Source organism: Lissotriton helveticus, chromosome 2_1 (assembly GCF_964261635.1).
Source record: "Lissotriton helveticus chromosome 2_1, aLisHel1.1, whole genome shotgun sequence".
NCBI lineage: Eukaryota > Metazoa > Chordata > Amphibia > Caudata > Salamandridae > Lissotriton > Lissotriton helveticus.
Window position 1 is genome coordinate 308,385,471 of NC_136059.1, and position 25,080 is coordinate 308,410,550.

Sequence of the window (25,080 nt, forward strand, 5' to 3'; positions counted from 1 at the left end):
GCTCTGGTGGAATGAATGTGCAAACCTTCTTGGCTACACTTTAGCAGATTTTTTAAGCAAAATATAATCCATGAAGAGATGGTACTATTATGTACCACTTTCCCCTTTAAGGCCCCAAGAAGCTCACAAAAAGTTAAGTCTAATTTAAGGCTTCTGGTTTGATCAATGTAGAAATTGAGGGACTTCTTAAGATCAAGAAGGTGGAGCCATTGCTCTTCCTTGGACAGATGAGGTGGAGTGTAGAAAGATGACAAGGTTATGGATTCCCGTACAGGAAAGTGTATGACTACCTTTGTCAGGAATGCTGCTTTTGTTCAAAGGACCAGGTTGTCAGAAAAGAATGATGTGCATGGCTGCTGGATGGACACGCGTGAAGTAAACTCATTCACTAGCCAAAATTTATAGCGATGAGGAATACAGTTTTTATGGTAAGCATGTGCAGAGAGCAGCTGTGCATGGGTAAAGGGAGTGCACATCAGGTACATATGAATTAAATTAGGGTTCCACTGCGGCATTACAAAAGGTGTTGGTGGGAACATGTGGACCGGACCAGCCCCTTCAAGAAACACCTCACAAAAAGATTTGAAGAGAGACGCGATCTGGCAAACTTAAAAAGGACTAAAGGCAACCTTAACTACTGCCATGGCAAGGCCTTGCTGGGCTAAGGAGAGACAAAACAATAGGATCTCTGACAACTTTGTCTGTAAAGGCTGAATGTCACAAGAAGAACACCGCACAACAAATTTCTTCCAGCGTCCTGCTGAGACAGTTTTGGTGTCAGGCTGCCAGAATAACACCAATCACTTTGAGAGGGAGATCAAAAGTCTTCAACTGTTGCAGCTCAATCTCCATGCATAGATGTGTACATTGTGCAGCTCCTGTGCACGTTCGGGAAGAGAACCCTACCCTACTGCTGCAACAGGAGCTTCTTCCAAAGGAGCAGCCGGTCAGAGGATAGATGCTCATGGCCAGAAGGTCTGGGCACCACACTCTACTCGGCCAGTCTAGTGCCACTAGGATGGCTTGGGCCTGGTCTTTCCTAGTTTTCAGCTCTCTGGGCACAGGAGGTAGGGGCGAAAAGACATACAGGAGTCCTGACCCCAGTCAAACTGAAAGGCGTCCTTGAAGACGAATTGCCTTAGGATTTTCAACAAATTAAAGTTTTTACACTGCGTGTTCCCTGCGGTGGCGATCAGATCAAGCCAAGGCTCCCCCATTGTTTGAAAATGCCCTGTGCCACCCGAGAGAAAATTCCATTCATGATCCACAAGGCAACTTGAATTGGTCTGCCATGGTGTTAAAAGATCCATCAAGATGCTAGGCGATCAAGGAGATGCCCTGAGCATTCAGCCGCTTCCAGAGATGCGAAGCCTCCTAGCACAGGACGCACAACCCCATCTCGCTCTGTTTGTGGCAGTACCACATAGAGGTATTATTGGCCGTTCACGGTCAAGTTGATGTGGAGACAAAGCTTTTGACGGAGGCCAGAGCTCTCGGATATCCACCTCTCCCAGGCAACCACCTCAACTCAGCAACTACCCATCTGTCATGTCTCTGTGGGGTATGGAGAGAGGTCTGCCGCCAGTTCATCTGCAGTCGAGCAGTCACCACTGCAGGTATTTCACAGTCTCCTCCGACACTTAGATGGAATCAGAGATAATCCCTTGGTGCAGAGTCCACTGGGACTCACATTTGCCACCTGGTGAGAGTCCACAAGCAGGAAGCCGGAGGCCAAAAGGCCAAGAAGCTTCAAAGCTACTATCACTGAGACCCAGGTCAAAGGTTCAAAGATCAGGATCATAGCCCAAATGTCCTGGACTTGTAAAGATGAGCACAATGTCCAGGATTGCTACTATGAAGAGTAGCCATTGCAAAGGAGTCAGGTGTGACCAGCATGTTGATGGAACTATGATGCAAACAGGTGGGCCGTCATCTAGAGCTGGTTTATGATTGATTGTGGCAAGTTCACTTTTGGTAGCCAGTCGTCGAGTTATGGGATGGCTAGTACTCCCAATTTTTGCTGACATGCTGTGACCACTTTTGTGAACACTCGAGGTGTACTTGTAATGCAAAGGGGGGCACAGAGAATCGAAAGTGCTTGTGACATTCCTGAAACCATCTGGTGGATCGTGGCTTGTTTTAAGCCGGTAGCACGATCGCAGTACACGGCACCTTCAGGCGGGGATCGCTCTTCAGCGGGGATTCGCTCTTCGGCACCTTTAGGCGATCCCCGCCTGAAGGTGCCGTGTACTGCGATCGTGCTACCGGCTTAAAACGAGCCGCGGTCCAGACTGTCTCGAAGACAAATGCGGGATCTCGCTGAACAGACCCGCTCGCGAAGGGCTTCTCATTGCCCATACCGCCTCCACAGCCTGGATTCCAGTTTCCTATAACGGAAAAGCTGAACCTGCACAAAGGGCAATTTCAAGACAAACATGATTTATATTCTTGTTCTGAAGATGATGCCATGTATTTAAGGTTTCGGCATCAAAACGTCGTCAACACATTAGTACCATATGTACCTAAAATGTTCGTAAATGCTTTGTGCAATGGTGCTCAAAAACGCAATCACGTCTGTTCACTGAGTACAAGTATACAGACCGCCTTGTTCGCTTTTGCCTGAATTTTGTTGTTTTGTCTTGTTCACTGTGGGTCACGGGCCGTGCCCACTTGACATTACTGTGAAATTCTCTTCTAAATTGTGTATATTTATCGAATAAATACCTGTCCGGCTGGACAAAGAACATACTATCTATCTAGTGTATGCCTATTCTTACCCTGATCTCCAAAATACTAGAGTCCACTGTTTTTGTAATAAATGCCCTACTCACACAGGCAATGGTATCCAGGCCTGAACGTATGGCATATTTCACAGCATCCTGTTCATCTGGTGGGTTGGCCGAATGCCCTATGTGATACCTGGGAAGATGTTGGCCACTCCATCCCACAAAGTTCTGCTGTTGATGGAGTCCTGGCTGCTAGTGTGCTGAGAATTAACCGAGATGGTGAGCTTGTCTACAAGATGAGCAAGGTTGCTGGTCACGATGGCTTTATAAATGATGCAGTTGGGTTTTGAGATGATGACGGCCGGCAACGGAAGCCAATGGAGTTCCATCAGGATAGGGCTGATGTGGCCATATTTGTTCAGGCCCTGGATGAGGCTTATTGTGGACTGTAGGATGCCCTTAAGGGAAGCATATGTGGGATCAGGTACGCTCTTGAGCAGTGTATTACCACCATCCAGATGCGAGAGTACGAGGGTTTGAACATAAATTCTTAAGTTACTTTTTGTAAGCAATGGCATACCTTTCTTCAGAATAGAGAGCTGGTACTAGGCCATATTTGTTTAATTGTCAATGTGCTCCTTGAAGGTGAGATTGGTGTCCAGGGTGAATTCAAGTGAATCCAAGTGGCATTTGGTGAAAGTTGGGATTTGTAACCATTAAGGCCAGGTTTGTACAGCTTCTTGTTTGAGGTACTTGGCAAATAAGATCATGAAGAATAGTAGTTAAAGAATAACATGAAGAACAAAATAGCATTAGAAACAATAGTTACAAGTTATTGTTGAAAAAATGAAGAAAAATATATGCGAAATACAAAATGAAGTCAGGGCACACCCTTATCCAGGACCCTTCATCACAACTCATGTACTGCAGTTACTGTTGTTACAGTCTCCAATCGCTGTAATACCAAGTAGACAGAACAAGTTTACAAAAATACAATATGTGTACAATTTTAGAAAGATGAAATATAAAAGACTGCTACAAACAAACATATAGAAAACAATGTTCTATATGGTCTGAGGAGTTTGCAGCATACATGTAGCAAAAAGATCTGAAGCGAAGACTGTCCAAAACATTTACCATGGTTTGTGGAAGGGGAAACCCTAGAAAGAGAACACAATTTGTGAAGGACAATAGATTGATCAAAGTGCAGACCTTTTCTTATCTAGTATACTTTTCACACATTCAGGCACATGGGGTCTGTTCAGATTTTCTAGCAAAATTGGTAATAAGCCAATTTGAGAATTGTCAAAATTAAACAGAAGTAAATGTATACCCTCTGCTATACATGGGGAAGCTGTGTGGGGTATGGCCAAGAACCTATAGCTACAATTAGAGGAAAATCAGTTTTTATGTAAGGTCTTGGCAGTACTCCCCACCATCTCAACTTTTATTACCCACAGCTAGTTGAACATGCCGAATATCGAAGACTCGACTGACCTGAACTCTAATATCTGCTGGCACAATATTTGGAGAAAAGGAAGGTCAAAATGTTCAAAAGAAGACATTTCTGACTGCCTAAATCTCGAAGACTATTATAAGATCCCATGGCTAGCATACATAAATAGGTTGTTAATTGAATCTCTTAAGGGTACATCTGTATGAAATTCGCCACTATTTACCATTTTAGTAAGGAGATAAAAACAATGTTTAATAACTATAGAAGAAGTGTAAGAGAGACAAGAGAAAGTCATAAACCTTCTGTAGTTAGATACTTTACATGTCAGGAACATCTGGGATTACCCATGTATTGAACTACATTAACAAATACCCAGCAGAGATTTTATCTCACACAAATGAGATTGGGCATTCTGTACCAGCTGGTAGCATGCCCCATGAAAGATGCATGGATTTCTTTTTTACCAAAATGCCCTTGTGATGACCGGGCCTCACAATAAACTGTTACTGTAAACATGTTATTTTGCAGGCTATTTAAAGATATTAGGATAAACCTTATTCTTAACCCAGAAATTATTTTGTATCAAGAAGCATTTAAGTGTTTATGTAAGCTGGAGAATGCATTAATTTGTCATACTGTTTCCACTTGTATTGAGTGTGTAGTAGCAAGAAAGAAACTTTTAACAGCCTTAGAGGAGATAAGATATAAAAATTAAGTCCTATCACGATTCCCTTTTGATAAAGCCAAATGTACATTTTTAAACAAATGTTTTATAAAGTATGCGTTAGTTGCTGGAGGGTTATCAATTGCCTTAGCTGTTTTAAGAAATGAAATCATGCAATTATTTTATTATAAATTATGTGGCCCAGAGCATATTTTTATAATATGTTGTATATATTGTACTGGCTTATATCCTTGGCTTAGTACATGTTTCTATTTCTAGCGATGATTTATAATGATTTAATGATAACTTTTTACATGAAATGTATTTTTTTTATATCTTTTATGGATTATTTAATACCCGAAGAAAGATCTTTTTGACTTTATATTGTCCACAATCAAACAATGTTCTATTGGGTCCTCACTAGTTGAAATGTAAAATATACAATGGGATAACAGAGCAACAGAAAGTTCTTTGTTAATAGCTGCAAATATAGCTGCTGGACTTCCAGATGGATTTACTAATATAACCCACTAGGGCACATCTTACATTAACTATGAAGAATTAGTGATGGAAATGGCTTCTGACAGCATATAGAAGCTTGGCACGAGGAAGCAACTATTAAGAGACAAAGGCACACTATGCCTCCATTTCACTGCAGTGTCAATCTGGGAATAACAATAGAAACACAAAGCTGGGTACTGAAGGTCATTGGGCCTCAAAGCAAGAGGACAATGAAAGAGAACATTTTCTAGTCCCATTCATCCACACTACAGTTCACTGTCAAAAGAAGACTACCCTGCTCATCTGTTGGTTGTCATACATAAAGTGAGCTACATGTGATGAGCTCACTTGGCTTATACCTATATCTAGCATAATGAAACGCATTAGTGTTGTGCTGAAGTACAAGTGCCGCATGTATCTATTATAAATTTCACAGAGCATGCCAGTCAAGACACATGTTCTTACACTTCTCTTTAAATTTGTACAATCTGCAAAACTAAGTACAAAACCGCAATTGCTTAGTAAATGTACCATACTGAGCCTCCTGAGAAACAATATTGGTATTTATCAATATAACAATCTTCTTCACTAGGTAGAGAAATAATAAAAAAGTGTTAATAGCATAATTTGAACAGTATTTGCACCAAATACGGAAATCATGTAACTTTTATGATAACAACAGTAATAGTATTAACCACAATATCTATGTAACACTAAAGGCAAATGGGTAATATTTGGAAAAAGTGTACCTGAGTGTCGTCTTCTTTCTCTACAACTTCTTCTGTGGGTGTATTTTCTGCAATTACCTCTTTAGCATCGGGTTCTTTCTCATCGTGCAGAACATTGATATTGTTTTCCAACACAGACTCCTCGACTAAGGTGCCATTTGCATCGGGACATTCACTTAAAAAAACATAAATGTGGGACACACTGCACCATTAGAAATATTCTTCTGAAAAAGGTACCGCATGTGTAGCAAAAGAGCAGTCGAAAAGTGATAGGCATGTAAAGAAGATGAATAATCACAGGTACAACATTTAAAAAAAAAAGTAGGGATTTTCACAAACATCCAGCAGCCTGCCCTTCATGATTGTGCAGTAGTTTTTAAGACAAAGAAGACTTGAACCCTGCCCCAGAGTTTGTTAGTAACATAATGTCTTCAATTTTTGGAGCAGCTATTGATTCAGAATGAGAATGCGCCAATGGAAGTTTTTGCTCCACGTGGATAGCATTGTCGACTAAACCCTGCTGGTCGATTCCACTGCAGAATTAGTACTTCCTCAAGAAACTGGAGGATTTCACATTACCACTATACTCTAATTCCATCAATGGAGCTACTACACAAGACCATGAAGGTACTCTCCTGGAAGAGAGATACACAAAAAAGCTACAAAGCAAAAGTCACCTTGCCTTTTCATTCAGACATGGGAAACACAGAATGGGAGAAGTAAAATCGTCAGAGGTAAAACAAATATGCCAGGTAACAGTTTTTCCTGGCAATTGTATTCCCCGATGGATAGAATAAGACCCTAACTGATCTCCAAGCAATCAACTACTGTCAGAGCCTAGACAAAACATATGATTTCATAGCATGCTAGAATAATGTTATGGTGTTTCTATGTGTCTATGTGCTTTGCATCTATAGACAAAGTGCGTTATTGCCATTTGTTTTTCTACTTGCCTATCCTAACATTTTTACTTTATGTGATGGTCACTGGGGCACTACACACGGTAAGACAGGGACATTGGGACCTACTTCACAAACTAATTCAATACATTTCTACCTTCATAGTTTGGGATTGATTGGTGATCTTTATGCATTAACATGTCTTCAAGTTTTTGTAAGTTACAGAGATGGCTCTCGACAAGCAAACTGTTTAATCCTTGATAGAACATGGATAGTTTGAAGTCATGGATAGTTTGAAGTAATTTCCTAAGATATTCATATGTGTGGCAGGAGATGTTGGTTAGAAGTTTATGCTGATCAGAGTACTGATGACTATAACTTTATTTTCAATTGTGAATTTTTGCTGGTAATGTAACACGAGGCACTTATATTTACGTGGTGCTAATGTTAAGTTGGCAAACACAAATCTACGTAAAAAAATAAAAAACTTACACATGCTTATAAACTTTTCGAATCCCTTTGTGCTTGATCCTGTTGTGACGGCAGAGGCTGTGTGATGAACTAAAAGATTTCTCGCACTGTCGACAAGGATGTCGCTTCATTTGCTGTTCATGAAGAAAAAAAAACATAGAAATGATATTTGTCAACTTGGAGGATCTACAAACATCACTGAAGATAGAGTGGTGGACAACAACTTTTACCATTAATAGCTGAGGCGGATCAGTTGGTTAAATCAATGAGGACTGTGTACCTTGACTGGGGCATGTGGAATTCTACTAGGTTCACTCAGGGCTTAATAAGCTTAAAGATGTGTTTAATATACTTATTACTATCATTTATCTGAATTTTAGAGAATACTTCCAATTAGGGACAGGGCATATTATATATAGGCTTTGGAAAGTTCCCAAATCTGGTATTTAGCTCAACTGTTGGGAAAAGAAGCAGTAGGGACAAAACATTTAATAAAACAATTTGCTCGGAATGTTTTTTACAAAGAAATAAACAGTTACTGACGTGTAACAATGGCTCGCCAACTTGGGTACCTTTAAAAGGGCACACACTTTGTGTATCTTAGCCATCGAGGTGTATATATGCTTAGTTTTTTTTTCGAGATTTAACTGGATTTCCGATATGGGAAACTTGCACCGAATCAATGAAAATGAATAAAGATAAGGTGCAGTACACATGCTGTGTTACCCTACAGAGGCTGAAAGGCATGCTGTCAGATACAACTCAGTGAATGACTGAACCATTTGCCCATAATATAGGTGGCAGGAAGAGAAATTGGTACGCCCAAGATAGCGCACAAAAACAAGAGCATACCATGACAAGGCAAACTCTGAAAGGTGGCATAAGGGCATGAAAAGTAGAAATGTAATTCGGACAAGCAAAATCACCCTGTGCAAATGTAAACCAAAAAAAATGGACAAACTGATTTGTAGATATTATTTTAGATCCAGCATGTGCAGGCAGGAGCGTAGCTTAGTCAGTGAGATTCGGGTGGTGTGCATCTCAAATTTCGCAACTAAAAAGAATGGAGCAAGTAAGGACCAAGGTTTGGAAGGACTGTTCCCATGATGAGCAGTGTCAGTACTGATTTGCCTTAAATGGACCTCTAGGACTAAATTAGAGTTTGATGGACATGTACTTCATTGTAATGGTGATGGAGTTCCCTGTCACCCAAAGTCAAGGTGAGCCTTGCTGACCGCAGATTTTACATCAACAGAATAATAAGTGTTCTGTCGGTATAAACAGTCAGCTTCTGATTGCTCCTACTCTGTCAGGCCGTCAGAGGAGGCTTTGCATTGACAGAGTAAATTTTACTCTCTTGGTTTGGGGTCATCAGGATTTTTTATCAACATTTTCAAAAACAAACTCTTGCTTTGGGAATACATATAGTTGGAGTGTCACAACCCAAACACCGCCTCTGAAGCTATGCACCTATGTACAGGCAAGCAAGTCAGACATAATAGGGCCAACTCGCATTTAAACCTGAGACACTGAAATGGATAACAGAACAGTTCACAGGGATTCACTTATTGAAATTATATCGAGGTATAGACGTCCTGTTGTCCAAGACATAGAATGATTTACTGTTGGTAAGCAGATTAAATTAATGTAAGACACTCAAGAATAGACAGGAAGAAGCAAATCAGTGACAGTACTTTAGCAATCAATCAATAATAACTTTATTAGGAGGCAATTAGCCATCCATAAATGCATAATATAAAACAGTACAAATATAAAAAATATAAAAGATACAATTCATAGCACCAACTCAGAGCATGTGCAGTAAGACATAGAAATAAAAAAGGAATTTAACATTCACATCTAGGTGGATTGTTTCCCCGCATTCACACAAAGTTCCTAAGCATAGCTGGGTGAAATACAGCAAATGAAGAGAGGAAAGGAGGACAGAAACCTCAAAATCGGTCTGCCATGCACTCCCCACCTGCCCTAACAAGCATGTTTAAATCTTTTCAACTGTAGGGAACATAGAAGTACAAAAGATGACATGTAATTAACACACATCACTACCCAGCATAACAGCATGCAATTGCACACTATGTCTCATTACCGTGGAGAGCTAAAAATAAAAATCTCTTTCTGGCGTAAAAAACAGCCCACAGAAAGGATGCCATACTACAGCAGATCTCCAAGGAAGGCAGAGATTGTAGGTATAAATCCACAAGTCTACATTGCGTGAATTGTGCACCTCTTATAATCAGTATAATGTAGAGCTTTCTCTGATGGTTATAAAACTTGCTGAAAAACACCAAATGCATAGTATTCTAAGTCATCACATCACTACAGGGACAATTAGTTAAAATTGTGGACCAGTCATTCAGGTTTTGGAAGCTGACCAGACGATGAAAGGTGCCTTGTTTTAGACGAATCAGGACAAACCTGTGTCTTGCATTTAAAACTGCTTTAAGATAGGGTGGCATATCAAAAGTAGTTAAAATCATTACATTTTTCAGAACACTGGGTTTATAAATTTCAAATAAAAATCTAATATTCTCCATGTGATATGGCTTCATTTTTTAGAAATTCCCTACTAATAAGGTCTAGTGTTACAGGCTTCTCAAAATACTCAGGGTGGGTACTTGTAATCTGATAAAAACATAATTCATACAGACTCTAAATTGAATGCAAAGAAGTGGGTGATGGCTTAGATCTCTAAACTAGTGTGAGAATATGTACATTTTTGTAGCTTACAGGGTAAAAATCCACTGAATGAACAGAAATCCTCCAATACGCTCCTAAACAAACATTTATAGGTTTAGTCTGGTGGGATAAAAGTCAACATTTTCATTTGACCCATGCGGCAAATGACAGTATTGTATCATTTATAAGGAAAACAGCATCAATGAGCATTTTTTTCCTTTTTGATGATTATCTTCCCTCTTTTTGTGTTCCTCAGGGGGGTTTATTGCTGCCTCAATATCCCCCCCCCCCCACTGCTGATGCCACATTGGTAGCTGAGCGCTTTACTAGTTTAACTTCAACATCAATCCTCCTGCTGTCCTGACTTGAGGGTGGGGCACTTGTGGCTGCTGGATTGTGAGATCTCTTCCTTGCAATGGTGCAGAGGTGTGGTGCAGCGGCCAAGGCAGCTGACTTCGGAGCACAGGGTTCATGGTTCAATCCCTGTCTCCGGCTGCGGCTCAGCTCAGCACGATGTGACTGTGGACAATAGCTCACTTAATTTCCACGACAGCCCCCAGCGCCTTGAGACCGGTAAGGGTGAGTAGTTTGCGCTTTACAAATACGAATTTACATATTACAATCAATAAGCTCTCAGAGATAAATTATGATTTGATTTCCAATATATACTTTCTATCCTGTTTAACTGCCCTGGCATCAGCCTGGCTTTCAAAAAACTGCCTGGCTTTTAAAAACCTGCTCAATCATACAGTGTATGATTGGCAAGACCTAACCTCTTTTTGGGAATATGTTAATGTTTCTATTAAGGTAGATCATTCTGCCTGCCTGATCTTCCTCCTTATCAACACTAAAAGTATCTGGTGTCCTCTTTAATTCCCCATTATAAGCTGAAATATTACCAGGCGGAAAAAGTCTAGTCAGATAAGGCTCCTAATTATCTTCAGGAAAATCTGCATGTAGATCCTCCCTTATCTTCTGTTCCTCCCCATATTTCTGTCATGCCTACCCTCAGGCTCCTCTTTAGTGTACTTTGGTTTTCCAAATTCTTCCTAGTATATACTATGTTTATGATAACACTATCATAAAGGGATCAGTATCCCATTCTCTCCACCTCCGTCTCTTATATTTGTCTTTATTGTTAAATTTCTTAAGAATGCCATAAGACGTCACTGCTTACTTTTAAAGATTTATTTTTCACCTATAGGGATATTTTTTGGGTGTCAAATGTTGTGTTGAATTTCTGCATCAGACATTTTAGTCCTGGTTTTGAAATCAAAATTATAAGTCAACTATTGAGTTTTTTTCTATGGTATCTTAGCAGTCTGGTCAAACGTCATCATCTGCTTTAGAAGTAAAGTCATGCCTTTTCACTTGCACCTTACCAGGGCAAACCTGCAACTGTCTGTGGAAACTTGGAAACAGATAGCAAAACACACTCTGGTTATTACAAGTGCCTATAAAACAAATTACAGAAACTGTAACACTGACATATACATTCAACAGAGGCAAAAAGAAGACTATTTTCCGTTTATTAGATCAATGCCTACTACCTTTACCCTTGATTATAAATGATTTGTTGCTATTTCTTCTGGTACTTTACCTTTCCATGTTCCTTTTTCATGTGCGTTATATAGGCATCTCGTTGTAAGATCAGCTGATCACAGTCCCAACATGTCCAGCCTGTTTTTTTAGCCCCTCCAGCTTTATTATCAGGGTCTGGTTTCTTCTCTGATTTTTCTATTCCATTTACAGGCTTGACATCCTCCTTGTTATGACTTGCTGAATTCTGAAGCGAAGGTCTAGAACCCAAAGGTAGGTGTATACCTAAATTCGGGGGACCTTCAACACTTTTCAATGTTCCGTGCATAGTCTACAAAATAGGATGTTAAAGTAAAGCGTACAATGTTAAAATCTGTAATCCATAATGAAGAACAAAATAAAACATAACCAGCAGACATTAAATGAGGACACCCTTAGACATGACAAAACACACCAAATAATATAAAGTCATAACATTTAAAAAGGGAAGAAGTTACATGGAAGAAGTTACAGGGATGTTACATTTACCATCTCAAAATATATGAAATCTCAAAATATTAAAAAGGAGGGAAGATATTTCAAAGCAATAGCATATTAATCCTCAGGAATAAAGTACAAAGAAGTATTGAACATAGTCAGGATGCTCACTGAAAAATTTCCCGGGGACTTCTATGAAATAGGTCTAGTGAGCCAGTGAATAACTTGATCCTGATCCCATCTGTTGTGCATCTTTCCGAGCTTAACATAAAAGCTGGCCTCCAACAATGCATTTAGTTTACAACATAATTTAAAATTTGATGTACTTTTGGCTCCCTCAATTATTTACTCGTTGCAGTTATGGACAGTGGATTCACAAAAGGTTGGTGTGCTATTTGCAACCACTTTTTGTGAATTTTATGATAATTAGATTTGCAAAAAGTGGCGGTAAATTGTACACCAACATTTTGGGAGTCCAGTAAGATTTTGCAAACCAACCTAGGTACTATGAAGTCAGTTTGCAAAATCCCCATTCGGACTGGATTGCAATCCAACCTACTGTGTACATTTTCATGAGGTAGGTTGCAAACTGCTGAGACTTACCTGATTGGATGCCATCACGAGGATGGTGGCCTGCTCTTTGCTTCTTAAATAGTATATATAAGGAAAATGGCCTGCATAAAAAAATTAAGAGTGTGTGTGTGTCTGTCTATATATTTGTTTTTAAATACGGTGTGTTGGGAGTGGTTCCTTAGACTATCGCCAACTTCCAAACTTTCTGATTTTTCAATTCACAAAGTGAATTGATTAACCCCGCATTTGAGGAGTCAGAACTCTATCAATAGTTTCCACCAAGTTTGTGGTCTCAAACCAATAATCCATAGTATTTCAAATAACAATTTGTAAGGGATGCCCAACCATGTCCCTTCCAAATTGTGATTAGGTATGTATTTCTAGTCCCATTTTGCAATTCAGTAAGCACTTAACCAAATGGAAAAATAGGTTTAGAGCATTGTAAAACTCATTTAGCAATCACAAACCATGTGGTTTAAGGAATTGAAGGGTGTATGACAGCTAAATGATTTCAAACATCAGGTCCTTTTTTCCCAGAATGGCAAGGGAGTGAATGAGGGTAGAACTAGGACAACTGAATAGTTTTAGGTCATGCCTATAGTGGAGGGCCTCTTTTTATGCACCAATATATTAAATTCAGTTAGGATTTTACTGGATTACTTCAAACAGCATGTTGGAACCATTACAGAAGTATATGATTGTGTCCGCATATACTGCTTTAGTGGTGGTTGGTTAGAACATCTGTCTCATTCCTACATTCACATTAAGGTCCATGACCTAGAAGTATCAGTTCTCTTACACAAAAATCTAATGGCTCCCAATCACACCACATAATCAGGAACATTGTAGCGAGGATATTGATTCTTCAGGAGAGATCAAGTTAACACCTCTTACCAATACCAGCCTCAAACTCTGCATGCGGGGCACACTAGGGAAATATTTACAGAATGTTTGCTGGTGTGCACCTGATTTGTGAGTGACTTGCAATACTTCCCAAATACCTTGTTGGGTCCGCTTTAACTAGGGTACTAGATTGTCCTAGGTGGTGGCAGAAAAACCTATTGGGAAGTCTGTCACATCCGGGGTTTTCGGTACTTGTGAGGGTATCACAAACAGGACTCCCAGTTTCTAATATAAAATGTACATATATAACCAACTTACTCCTCAGCTCTTCTGTCCGTAACATTTCAACCACATGAGTCGGAGTTCTGTTACTTCGACAGCAGTGGGAGTCTGCTCAGAAGCTACCAAATCTCATCACACTTTTGATTCTAACAACTAGAAGTCTTCTAGCAATTGGTCAGAATAAGTTGACCACACTGGTGGACCATCTGAACATAAAGACTGTGTTTTATATGTGTTTATGTCTGCGAGTGTCATATCTGGAAAATAAGGTCTGGTTTTTATCTTTCAGTTGCTCTATACTTTAGCTTCCCAGTTTTTCTTTTACTGAAAGACAATGTTGATTTGATTTAGAAAGAGTTACAACATCCTCTTACCTTTATGTGATCCGTCATCAGCTGTTTTTGTGCATACAGAAGTGAGCAGTCTGGGCACTTAAAAACAGACACCTTTTGGTTTTCAATATGCTGATCAAAGTGGCGAAAGAGCAGGGACTGCAGGGTAAACACTGTGTCACACATGGAGCACTTATAGATGGTTCTAAGAGGAAGAAAAATGCAACAGTCATCAGTAAAACCTATGTGACTTAAGGTTAATTGTATTTCTTTGAACAACGTGATTTACCAAACTGTAGTTTGAGTATCTGGGTGGCTACCCATATACCAATTGTTGTTCCATACAGGTTTTATTATATTGGACACTGCTACACTGGTATGATAAAATACTCATCTACAACTCATATCTGAGGTCCGTTATCCATGGATTTTGGGTATGCACAGTCAAATTTGAGATCAGTAACTACAGTACTCATCACGTAAGAAGAAATTGTTGAATACCATAGGCCGAAGACATCTGACCAGTGATCAAATGCTATCAAACTCAGCTTTGTGTTCTGTCACAACGTCGGATTTCTTTTAATCACCTTTACAAACAATTGTAATTGGTTTGTTTCAAATATTCACAATCTTGGTTTAGATCACTCAATTATCCTAATTTGAGGCTGCTAAGGCTAAAATTGTGCATTAAAGCGAAATATGCTTCACTGATAACCTAAAGTAAAAGAAACTACTTTTTGCATCCCTACATTTTTCTGTGAATCTTACATCATTAAATAATTTTTTATATGAAACTAGCTTACCCGTCGCGCGTTGCTGCGATCTCCTTAGAATGGAAATTCAAGGAAACTCGTTATGATAACATTCAATTTACACTGTCATTTTTATTTAAACCTATTCATTTGAATATGGCAAACATTTCAAAGTGTTGTTTTAATTCTATGTATTTATTCGAGTGCTTGTGGTTACACGATTTTTTGTTTTTCCGTCTGGTGCGTACATCAGTATTCGAAAGATTATGAGAGCCCTGGTGGGCCAATATTTAAAAAAAATGTATGCCAGAAACCTTCGCGGGAGTGTACTCAACAACTTCCCAAAGTTTCCTGGCGATCGGATGAATGCTGTTTTAATTCTATTTATTTATTCGAGTTCTTGTGGATACACGATTTTTTGTTTTTCCGTCTTGTGCGGACATCAGTATTCGAAAGATTATGAGGGCCCTGGGGGGGGCCGATATTTAAAAAAATATATGTCAAAAACCTTCGCAGGAGAATACTTAACTTCCCAAAGTTTCATGGCGATCGAATTAATGGTGTAGTAATGCATAAAGGACAAACAGACAGACAGACATATATTCGTGTTTTTATATATATAGATATGGAAGATATTGCAGACACTAGAAAGGACAACCGAAAAAAAGAAAATACTTATGAGGAACCATTTAAAAAGAAAAGGATGAATCCTTAAAAAAACACAAATTAATTTGTATGTGTATAAATTAACACCTAAGATAAGGTTCTATAGCCGTACATTTTTTCCAGTCCATCTTTTTATCATTTAGAAAAAAAATAACTGAACTGAAAAAATAAATCAGCAAATAAGTTAAAATGTTTCTTTAAAAAAAAAAAAAGTGTGAAAAGAAGCATACAAACTGAAATTTACAAACTAGTTGGAACCTGGAATTGCAGACTGCCATGCTTGCCAAATTACTAACATTCAAGAGCACACACTGTCATCTTTGTGAGATTTAACAACTGTCTTCAAGAAAAGATCCTACCCCAGCCCGAACAATTTCCTACTTTCAAAAAAACAAACTGCAGCCAAGATCGCAATGCCATTATTTTCATACTGGAGGATTTCTCCACAAGTTTATTTATGTGTAGGTATGTCTAGAGAGTAAATCTACCAATAGGAAAACTGACCGCTGGACAGGGGTGGAAGTACGGAGGTACGCTTCAGGATCGACCATAATGAAATGGGAATGTCAATTGTTACTACAGAGGTGATCACCCCAGGAGTACTTATAGTGTGGTCCTTACATCAGGATTACCTTTATATCGCATTTTATTACAGTGGGGGTGCCTTTAATTCACAGGGAATTACTTCTATTTTAAGTCTAATATTTAATTGACTTATTTTATTTACATTTGATTATATCTTTTAATTAATATAATATTTGTTCAAAATTAAAATTACTTTTACTGTAATCTTGTAGGGATTCTGCCTTTTTCTGTGTAGTCATCCCAGATTGTTGCTAGCTTTAGAACTCTGTGCCCTTCACTTCTGCTAACCAGAAGTAGAGTGCCTGTGCTCCCCATTAAACATGGTTAAACTGGCTTATTCCTAACTGGCACATTTAACTTGCCCTAGTACAAGGTGTAGTAAGTGCACACAGTGTCTGGACGTTAAATGCCACGTGTGTACTGCAGCATCTATTGTGTCATCCACTACATGCCAACTTTGTAGCCTGACTGCTGCATTTTAAAATCTGCAGTGCAACTCATTAAAATAACCCTTTTTAATCAGGTATAAACCTCCTTTTTAAATGTTAAGAAATCTCCCCCCAGGACATAAACACAGTCAGTCAGTCTATCTCCGTGTGTGTGATCTCAATCGATTGAGATCACATACACGGACGGGATCACCAATATATTTCCCTGTATTTGGGGCAGTGCTGGGCTCCGGTTCATTACCTGAGAGGCCCTCTTTACAATTGCAGAGTACTCGCTAGACAGCTGTTCTGGGACAGGCATATTTATGAACAATCCCCATACACATGGTGCAATAACCATGATTGAGGACTTGCTAATACAGCTGTGAGGATTTTACCAGTAGAGGAGTTGTAATTTACATATCCTTCAGGACGGAATTTTCACCAGAAGAGAAGTTCTATAAACAGAAGATTGAGCATTGAAGAAGTCGCAGGACAGTGGGCCCACTGGCGACGAAACACATGTTCGCTAAGGAATTAGTACAACAAAAAGAAATAGAGAAAAATAAAAATAAAAGAAGATAACTTGATTGTCGACAATGGCATTTAATTATGTTTGGATTGTAATTTTGCGTGTGCTAGAGGTCCTGTTTTTCTTTCGTAAAGGTGACCACATCTTTGATCTACTGGAACACAATCTGCATGAGCGGGTTCTTTCTTGTCCTCTCCAGGTGAGAGCAACATCCATGGTTCTCCCTTTAAATTGCTAGGAGTATGCAAATGTGGAAATCACTTGGATGCTTCCCTGTTTGACCCACTCACCAACCTTAGTGGAGAAGTGTGGCTCACCGATTAGAGCGGCAGACCCTGAAGCAGAGGTCTGGCCCGGGACCAGGGTTCAATTCCCGACGCGGCAGGGTCTTGGGCTCAATGTCCACGGACTCGATAATTCTCGCCTAGGTGCCTACTCTAATCATGGGTCCCACTCTGCAACTCTGGGCAATAGCTTGCTTAATCTCCACAACGGCCCGAAAGCGCTAGGATGCCTGGCCTCACCTTGGAGGTGCCCAGTAAGGGGGCATCTCACAGGGAAAGCCAGGAAGGGTTCCACAGTGGTATACAGCGCCAAGATACCTTTGAGGTGATAGTGCGCTTTACAAGTATACACACATTTACACATTTACATTTAGTAGTATCCAAATGTCTTCCTGTCTTTTGCCAAGATGACGGACAGCTTAACAAATAGCTCCCAACGTTTTTCCTGCCGATTTTGTTGAGGAGTTCTTAATGCCGAGGAATAGGAGGACATTGCCACCAAACAAAGAAGCACTTACTTCATATAGTTAAGAGAAAGGACCCTTGTTTGGTAGAGATATAAGGTCTTTGTAATCTCGTTGGCTTCTCTATAGAAGGATTCATGTTATCACATATTTCTGGATAAAACTGCACCAGGAATAATCACATTGCCAGAACGCAGACAATATCACAGGTGACATTTCCTCATGCTGGTACATGCAGCTGTAGAGTAGAACACCTACTGGACATTTACTCAGGGAGGTAGCACTTAGTAATTTACCAGAAGAAAGAACTTCACTTCGGTAGATATTTTGTTCAAAACTGTGGACTCTTGTTGAATAAAAGGGCAGGTATGGTCCCTTTGTGGCTGAGTCACTCACTCAGCTAATGATACATCCACACAGATGCCCCCACACCCACTCACAGAAGCCCTCACTCACTCATGCACCCACTCACAGCCCCATATAGCCATTCACAGACCCATTCAGATACTCATGTACCAACTCCGAGACACACACACCCACTCACAGACTGACTCATACGCTCATGCAACCATTCAGACCCACACAGTCACTCACACCACTCACAGACCCACTCATGCCCTCATTCACAGACTGACTCACACTCATGGAGGCACTTGCAAACCCACTCAGAAACACACACCTACTCACAGACCCCCTGAGGCACTTATGCAGTCACTCACACACCCATTGAAATACTCATGTACTCCCTCACTCACCCACTGAGACACTCATGCACTCACTCACACACTCACTCTCAAAGTTCACAGGTTACAGTTAGAAAACCATAGAAATTCACTTATAAAACCAAAGGTTACAGGGAATTTATAGTTAGGAAACAACATTAATTTTTTTTTTTAATTCACTGAAATAATCAATGGTTACAGGGACGTTCTAGCTGAAAAATTGACTTTTAAAAAAAACCTTAGAAATTCACTAAAACACTAAGATTACAGGAACTTTATAGTTAGACTCACATTTCACTCACACTAAACAGTGAAATTCAGCAGTTATAGTTAGCTGAGCAGACTACAACTTATGCCCCCACAATGCACTGCTTATTACCTCACATATTACATCACTCATGACATGGTCAATGACATCACTGATCACATCATCTACTGCAGCACTCAGGCACCCACTCACACCCCTATAAAACCTCTCAAATACCCACTCACACCAACTCACGTGCCCATTCACCCATACAAGTACTCACACAACCACCTACTCATCCATAGAGCCACTCACACACCCACTCATACAGCTACTCAAACAACCACTCACACGTCCATACAGCTACTCACACAACCAATTACTTACCCATACAGCCACTCAGTTGCACACACACCCACCATGCAGCTACTCATACACCCACATATTCACCCATACAGCCTCTCAACACAGCCACTCACAAGCCCATACAAGCACTCACGCACACACAACTACTTATATCCCCATTTACACATCCATACAAGCACTTACACATCGGCTTATTCATCCATATATCCATTCACACAAACACTTACTCTACCATGCAGCCGCTCACACACAAACTCACTTAACCAAACACCCCCTCAAACAGCCACTCACTCACCCATATATCCACTTACACAGCCAGTCACTCACTCACTCATACAGCCATTCAGATACCCACTCACTCACCCATATAGCCACTCACCCACACAGCTACTCCCACTCCTACTTATACACCCATAAAGTCAGTTACACACCCATACAGGTACTCAGACACCCAGTCACACACAGAAACACACAGGCACACACTTAATATATGTTAGAAATAGTTTCACTCAGTTGTACATAATGTATACTACTTTAACTTTTGTAGTACATTGGTCTATATGTTTAACACTCAAAGTTTTAGAAAATATGCACACTTACTGGATGATCATCATCAGTGAGGTCATGAGTGAGGTCACTCACCATGTCAGGAGTAATATAATATGCGAGGTCATAAGCAGTTCATTGCGGGCGCGAGTTATAGGTAGCCCAGCTAACTAGAACTGCTGAATTTGTCTGGTTTCGTATGAGTGAACTTCTAAGGTTTTTTCAATTCGATTTCATAACTATAACTTTTTTCTTTAATAAGATATTGAACAGTACATATGCATGATGCACCACTTATGGTTGTATTTGTCATCTATTTAAAAAGTACAATAACTATCTTATTTTAAGATATTTTTGGTTTTTGCAATGACGGCGCGATTGCTGAGGACACACAGCAAATACCAAGTGTTTCTGACAAAGTATAAAAGACATATATATATATATATATACACATATTTTACATAGAGTTTGAGTCCAGCTGTTTCGTAAGATATTGATTTAACTCCCCCACCCCCTTTGTATACATTTGTCAAAAAAAGTACATCTGAATTGCATTTTCCTTGTTCGCGGCAACACCGGACAGTAGCGATGACGTCGGTGATTGTGAATACCGCATGTTTTTTATAGTGTAAAACACATATACAGACATGTTTTATTTAAAGCTTGAGCCTAGCTGTTTAGTAAGATATTGATTTAACTTTCCCCATTGTATACATTTGTCTCAATCAATCTGTGAGTAGGTGCAGGAGTGCCTTTGCGCATTTTAAAGTAAGTATATGACGGTCTGCCTGAATCTGTGAGTCGACACATGAGTGTCTAAAGTGTGTGTGTCTGAGTGGGTGAGTGAGTCGGTGGATGACTGACTGTGTCTGTGAGTGAGTGCATGAGTTTCTCAATGGGTCAATGACAGGAAGCATGAGTGTCTGAGTGGTTCTGTGAGTGGGTGCATGGGTCTATGAGTGGGACTGCGAGTAGGTGTTACAGTGTCTAAGTATATCAGTGACTGGGTGCATAAGTGACTATGGGTGTGTGAGTATGAGTCGGTCTGTGAGTGGGTGTATGAGTGTCTCAATGGGTCTGTAAGTGAGAACATATGTCTCTGAGTGGGTGAGTTATTGGGTGCATGCATGAGTGTCTGAGTGGGTCTGTGACTGGGAGGGAGAGTGTCTGGGTGGGTTTGTGAGTGGAAGAACAATAGTTACTTACCTGTAATCTGTGGTTCTCCAGTATTGGTGTCTTTCATAGATTCACATGCCTGAATCATTCCCCGTCGTCGGAGTGGGAGTCCCACGGTACATAACATAGCAATAATATGCCATAATATCATAGTAAAAACCAGTAATTCCCAACCAGGAAGTAAAGTAGCCCAAGCTACAGGAGAAAAAACTTCCACACTCATGACTATCCTAGTCATTTTGTATAGACCAAACTGCAGCCAATCAGGCGACAGCACCCACCAGAAGGTTCTCGCCAGAGGCTCAGGCTCTCAGATTTTCTCGCAAGGAGTGATGGTAAACCAATGTAGCCTAAGAGCCTCTGAGGGGAGGTGGGCGGGTTGTATGTAAATCTATGAAAGACACCAATACTGGAGAACCACAGATTACAGGTAAGTAACTGTTGTTCTTCTCCAGTATTAGGGGTGTCTTTCATAGATTCACATGCCTGAATCAGAGTAGATAGCAGCACACATCTGTGTTTGGTAGACGCTCTTGGTAGCATAAGCTGGTAAATATGAGATGCACATAACCATGAAATATATTTGTATATATATATATATATATATATATATATATATATATATATATAAAAAATCACATTACTAAAAGCATGATAAAATGCAAATACTTGAGCATGTGCACAATACAATAAGAATAACAAGCGTCTGATAGCAGTAAGAGGAGGTGGGAAACAAAGGCTCACCTTATTTGAAAAGATTACGCAGAACTGCTTGACCCACTGAAGCATCGGTCTCGCTGGCTGCATCCAAACAGTAGTGTTTGGTGAAAGTATGCCGACTGGCCCAGGTCGCCGCTCTGCAGATGTGCTGGAGAGGGACTCCAGCGAAAAGAGCAGTTGAGGAAGACACTGCCCTTGTGCGCTCTAGGAGCTGCTTGCAAAGGTCGTCCTGCTTGTGTATGGCAAAAGTCAATAGCTGCAGAGATCCATCTCGCAATTGTTTGCTTAGACACTGCTTGGCCTTTACGAATCGTACCATAGGTGATAATGAATATGCTACTTACCAGTATGCATCTGTTCTTGGCATGTAGGGCTGCTGACATTCATATCTATAGCATAGATCGCCGCCTAGTGTTGGGTCCGGATGATTGCACATTGTTGTCCTGGAAGAGTCTTCGAAGTATCACGAGATAGGTGGCTCCTCCCCTGGACTACAGTGCGCATGGGCATCGACTCCATCCCCAGATTGTTTTTAGCCATTGTGGCAAAGATGGAGTGTAATAGTGTAAGCGAAGGCCATGCTAAGAGTAAGTGTTAAAAAGTCTGCAGCCGCTACAGGCGCCGGGGAGGAGGGCGGGCGATATGAATGTCAGCAGCCCTACATGCCAAGAACAGATGCATACTGGTAAGTAGCATATTCAGTTTGAGGCATGTGGGCTGCTGTATTCTACTTAGAATACATAGCAGTCCCTCCATTAACGGCGGCCGCCAGTGCCAGCTGCAGAAGTCTGAAAAAGCGTTTTAAGAACAGCCTGCCCTACAGCTGCCTGCTGCTTGGAGTGCACATCTACACAGTAATGTTTAGTAAATGTGTGTGGTGCAGACCATGTGGCTGCTCTACAAATATCTTCTAAAGGGATATTACCAAGGAAAGCCATAGAGGCCCCCAACTTTCGGGTGGAGTGGGCTCTTGGAGGGACCGTTAAAGTGCGCTTAGCCTTGTGATAGCAAATCTGAATGCACTTAACGATCCACCTGGCTATACCTGCTTTGGAAATGGGGTTGCCTTTGTGCTGGGCTGAGAAGGCAACAAAGAGTTGTTGTGTTTTCCTAAAGTCTTTGGTCCTATCGATGTAGTACATCAAGGCTCGTTTGACATCAAGAGTGTGGAGCATTCTTTCGGCAACTGTTTCTGGGTTTTGAAAGAATGCGGGCAGTTCAATGGTCTGATTGACATGGAACTGCGAAACCACTTTAGGAAGAAATTTAGGGTTAGTGCGCAGCACCACCCTGTTGGAGTGAATTTGAATGAATGGCTCTTGTACGGTGAGCGCCTGTAGCTCACTAACACGTCGCAGAAGAAACGTAATGGCAATGAGAAAAGCCACTTTCCATGTCAAGAACTGAATCTCACATGAATGTAGAGGCTCAAAAGGTGGGCCCATCAACCTGGTGAGGACCACATTGAGCTTCCATACAGGAGCTGGCGGGGTCCTGGGAGGGATGACCCGCTTCAGGCCTTCTAGGAAGGCTTTAATGGCAGGCACTCTGAAAACGGAGAGGTGCTGCCTGTTCTGGAGATAAGCCGCTATGGCGGATAAGTGTATCCTGATGGAAGTGTATGCTAGATTGCATCTGTAAAGATGTAACAAATAGCAGATGATGTTGGGAGTGGATGCATCTAGCGAGTTGATGTTGTGTGTCGCACAGTAAATGACAAACCGCTTCCATTTTGCTGCATAGCAGGCTCTGGTGGTGGGCTTTCTTGCCTCCCATATGATATCCATGCATTCAGGAGGCAAGTCAAGGTAGCCAAACTCTAAGACTTCAGGAGCCAGATCGCCAGGTTGAGCTGTTGCGGATCTGGATGCTAAATGTCGCCATGGTTCTGCGTCAAAAGCCCCGGTGTGAGGTGTAGCCTTTGATGCGGTACCACGGAGAGTTCTAGAAACGTGGTGTACCATGGCTGGCGTGCCCACGTTGGAGCAACCAGGATGAGTGTCATCGAGTGTTGCCTTAGCTTTCTTGCCACCAGCGGTATGAGAGGTGCTGGGGGAAAAGCGTACGCAAATCTGCCTGACCAGTTCATCCATATCGCATTGCCTTGCGACTGTGGGTGAGGGAACCTGGCGGCAAAGCTTTGGCATTTTGCGTTTTCCCTTGTGGCGAACAGGTCTATCTGTGGATGACCCCACTGCTGGAAGTACGGGCGGAGTACTGATGGATGTATCTCCCACTCGTGCATCTGGTGGCTGTACCTGCTGAGCAGGTCCGCCATTTGATTGTCTGTGCCTGGGAGGTGTTCCGCCATGAGGAAGATGTTCCTCTGAATGGCCCACTTCCACATGCTCTGAGCCAGATGAGACAACTGTGGAGAGTGTGTACCTCCCTGCTTCTGGATGTAGTACATGGCTGTCATGTTGTCCGTCCGGATCAACACAACCTTGTTGCACAGATGTACTTTGAATGCTTTCAGTGCCATGAAGATTGCCATCAGTTCTAGGTAGTTGATGTGCATCTTCTTTTGCTGTATTGTCCATAGTCCCTGCACTGTGTAGTGGAGTACATGAGCTCCCCATCCCTGGAGAGACGCGTCCGCCGTCAGGATGATCTGTGGGACAGGCTCTTGGAACGGTCGGCCCTTGCAAAGGTTGTGTGGATTCCACCAATGCAGAGAGTTGTATGCCCGACCGGTGACCAACACTAGGTCTTTCAGCTGTCCCTGAGCCTGATTCCACTGATGCGCTAAGCATTCCTGGAGCGGACGCATATGTAACCTCGCGTGCGGGACTATGAAAATGCAGGAGGCCATCATGCCTATCAACTGCATGAACACTCTCGCAGGAAGCGAGTGTTGCGGTTTGAACTGTTGGATTAGCGACTGGATGTTGTTGATCCGCGCCGAAGTTGGCTGAGCCGTGGCTGCCAGAGTATTGATTGTTGCACTTAGATATTGCCGCACATGGGCCGGCTGAAGGTGCGACTTTGGATAGTTGAGGGAGAAGCCCAGACCGTGAAGAAGGTGAATGGTGTGGGACATGTCGGCGGCGCACTGCTGGGCCGATTACGCCTGAACCAGCCAGTCGTCCAGATAAGGGTAGACATGGATGTGTTGTCTCCTGAGGTGCGCCGCCACTGTCGCTAGACATTTGGTGAACACTCTGGGGGCCGTGGTCACTCCGAAAGGAAGGACCTTGAAGTGATAATGCCGATTTTGAATGGTGAATCTGAGGTATTTTTTGTGTGATGGATGGAGTGGAATGTGGAAGTAAGCATCCTTGAGGTCCAAGGTTGCGAGGAAGTCCCCCTGAGTGAGTAACGGAAGAACTTGCTGCAGCGTTAGCATGTGGAAGTGTTCCGAGAGAATGTATTGGTTTAGGGGCCGTAGGTCGAGAATAGGCCTG

At 41.4% G+C, this 25,080-nt stretch overlaps 1 protein-coding gene across 2 annotated transcripts in view; it reads right to left on the bottom strand.

Moving 5' to 3' along the window:
• Positions 1–25,080, bottom strand: part of ZNF532 (zinc finger protein 532) — a 388,260-nt gene that overhangs the window by 49,966 nt on the left and 313,214 nt on the right. For both annotated transcript variants that reach the window (XM_078674895.1, XM_078674894.1), the window contains 4 exons: positions 14,231–14,393; positions 11,743–12,012; positions 7,467–7,579; positions 6,097–6,250 (listed from right to left, as the gene is read on the bottom strand). In XM_078674895.1, coding sequence (XP_078531021.1) covers positions 6,097–6,250; positions 7,467–7,579; positions 11,743–12,012; positions 14,231–14,393 — 700 coding nt within the window. The remainder of the gene's footprint in view (positions 1–6,096; positions 6,251–7,466; positions 7,580–11,742; positions 12,013–14,230; positions 14,394–25,080) is intronic.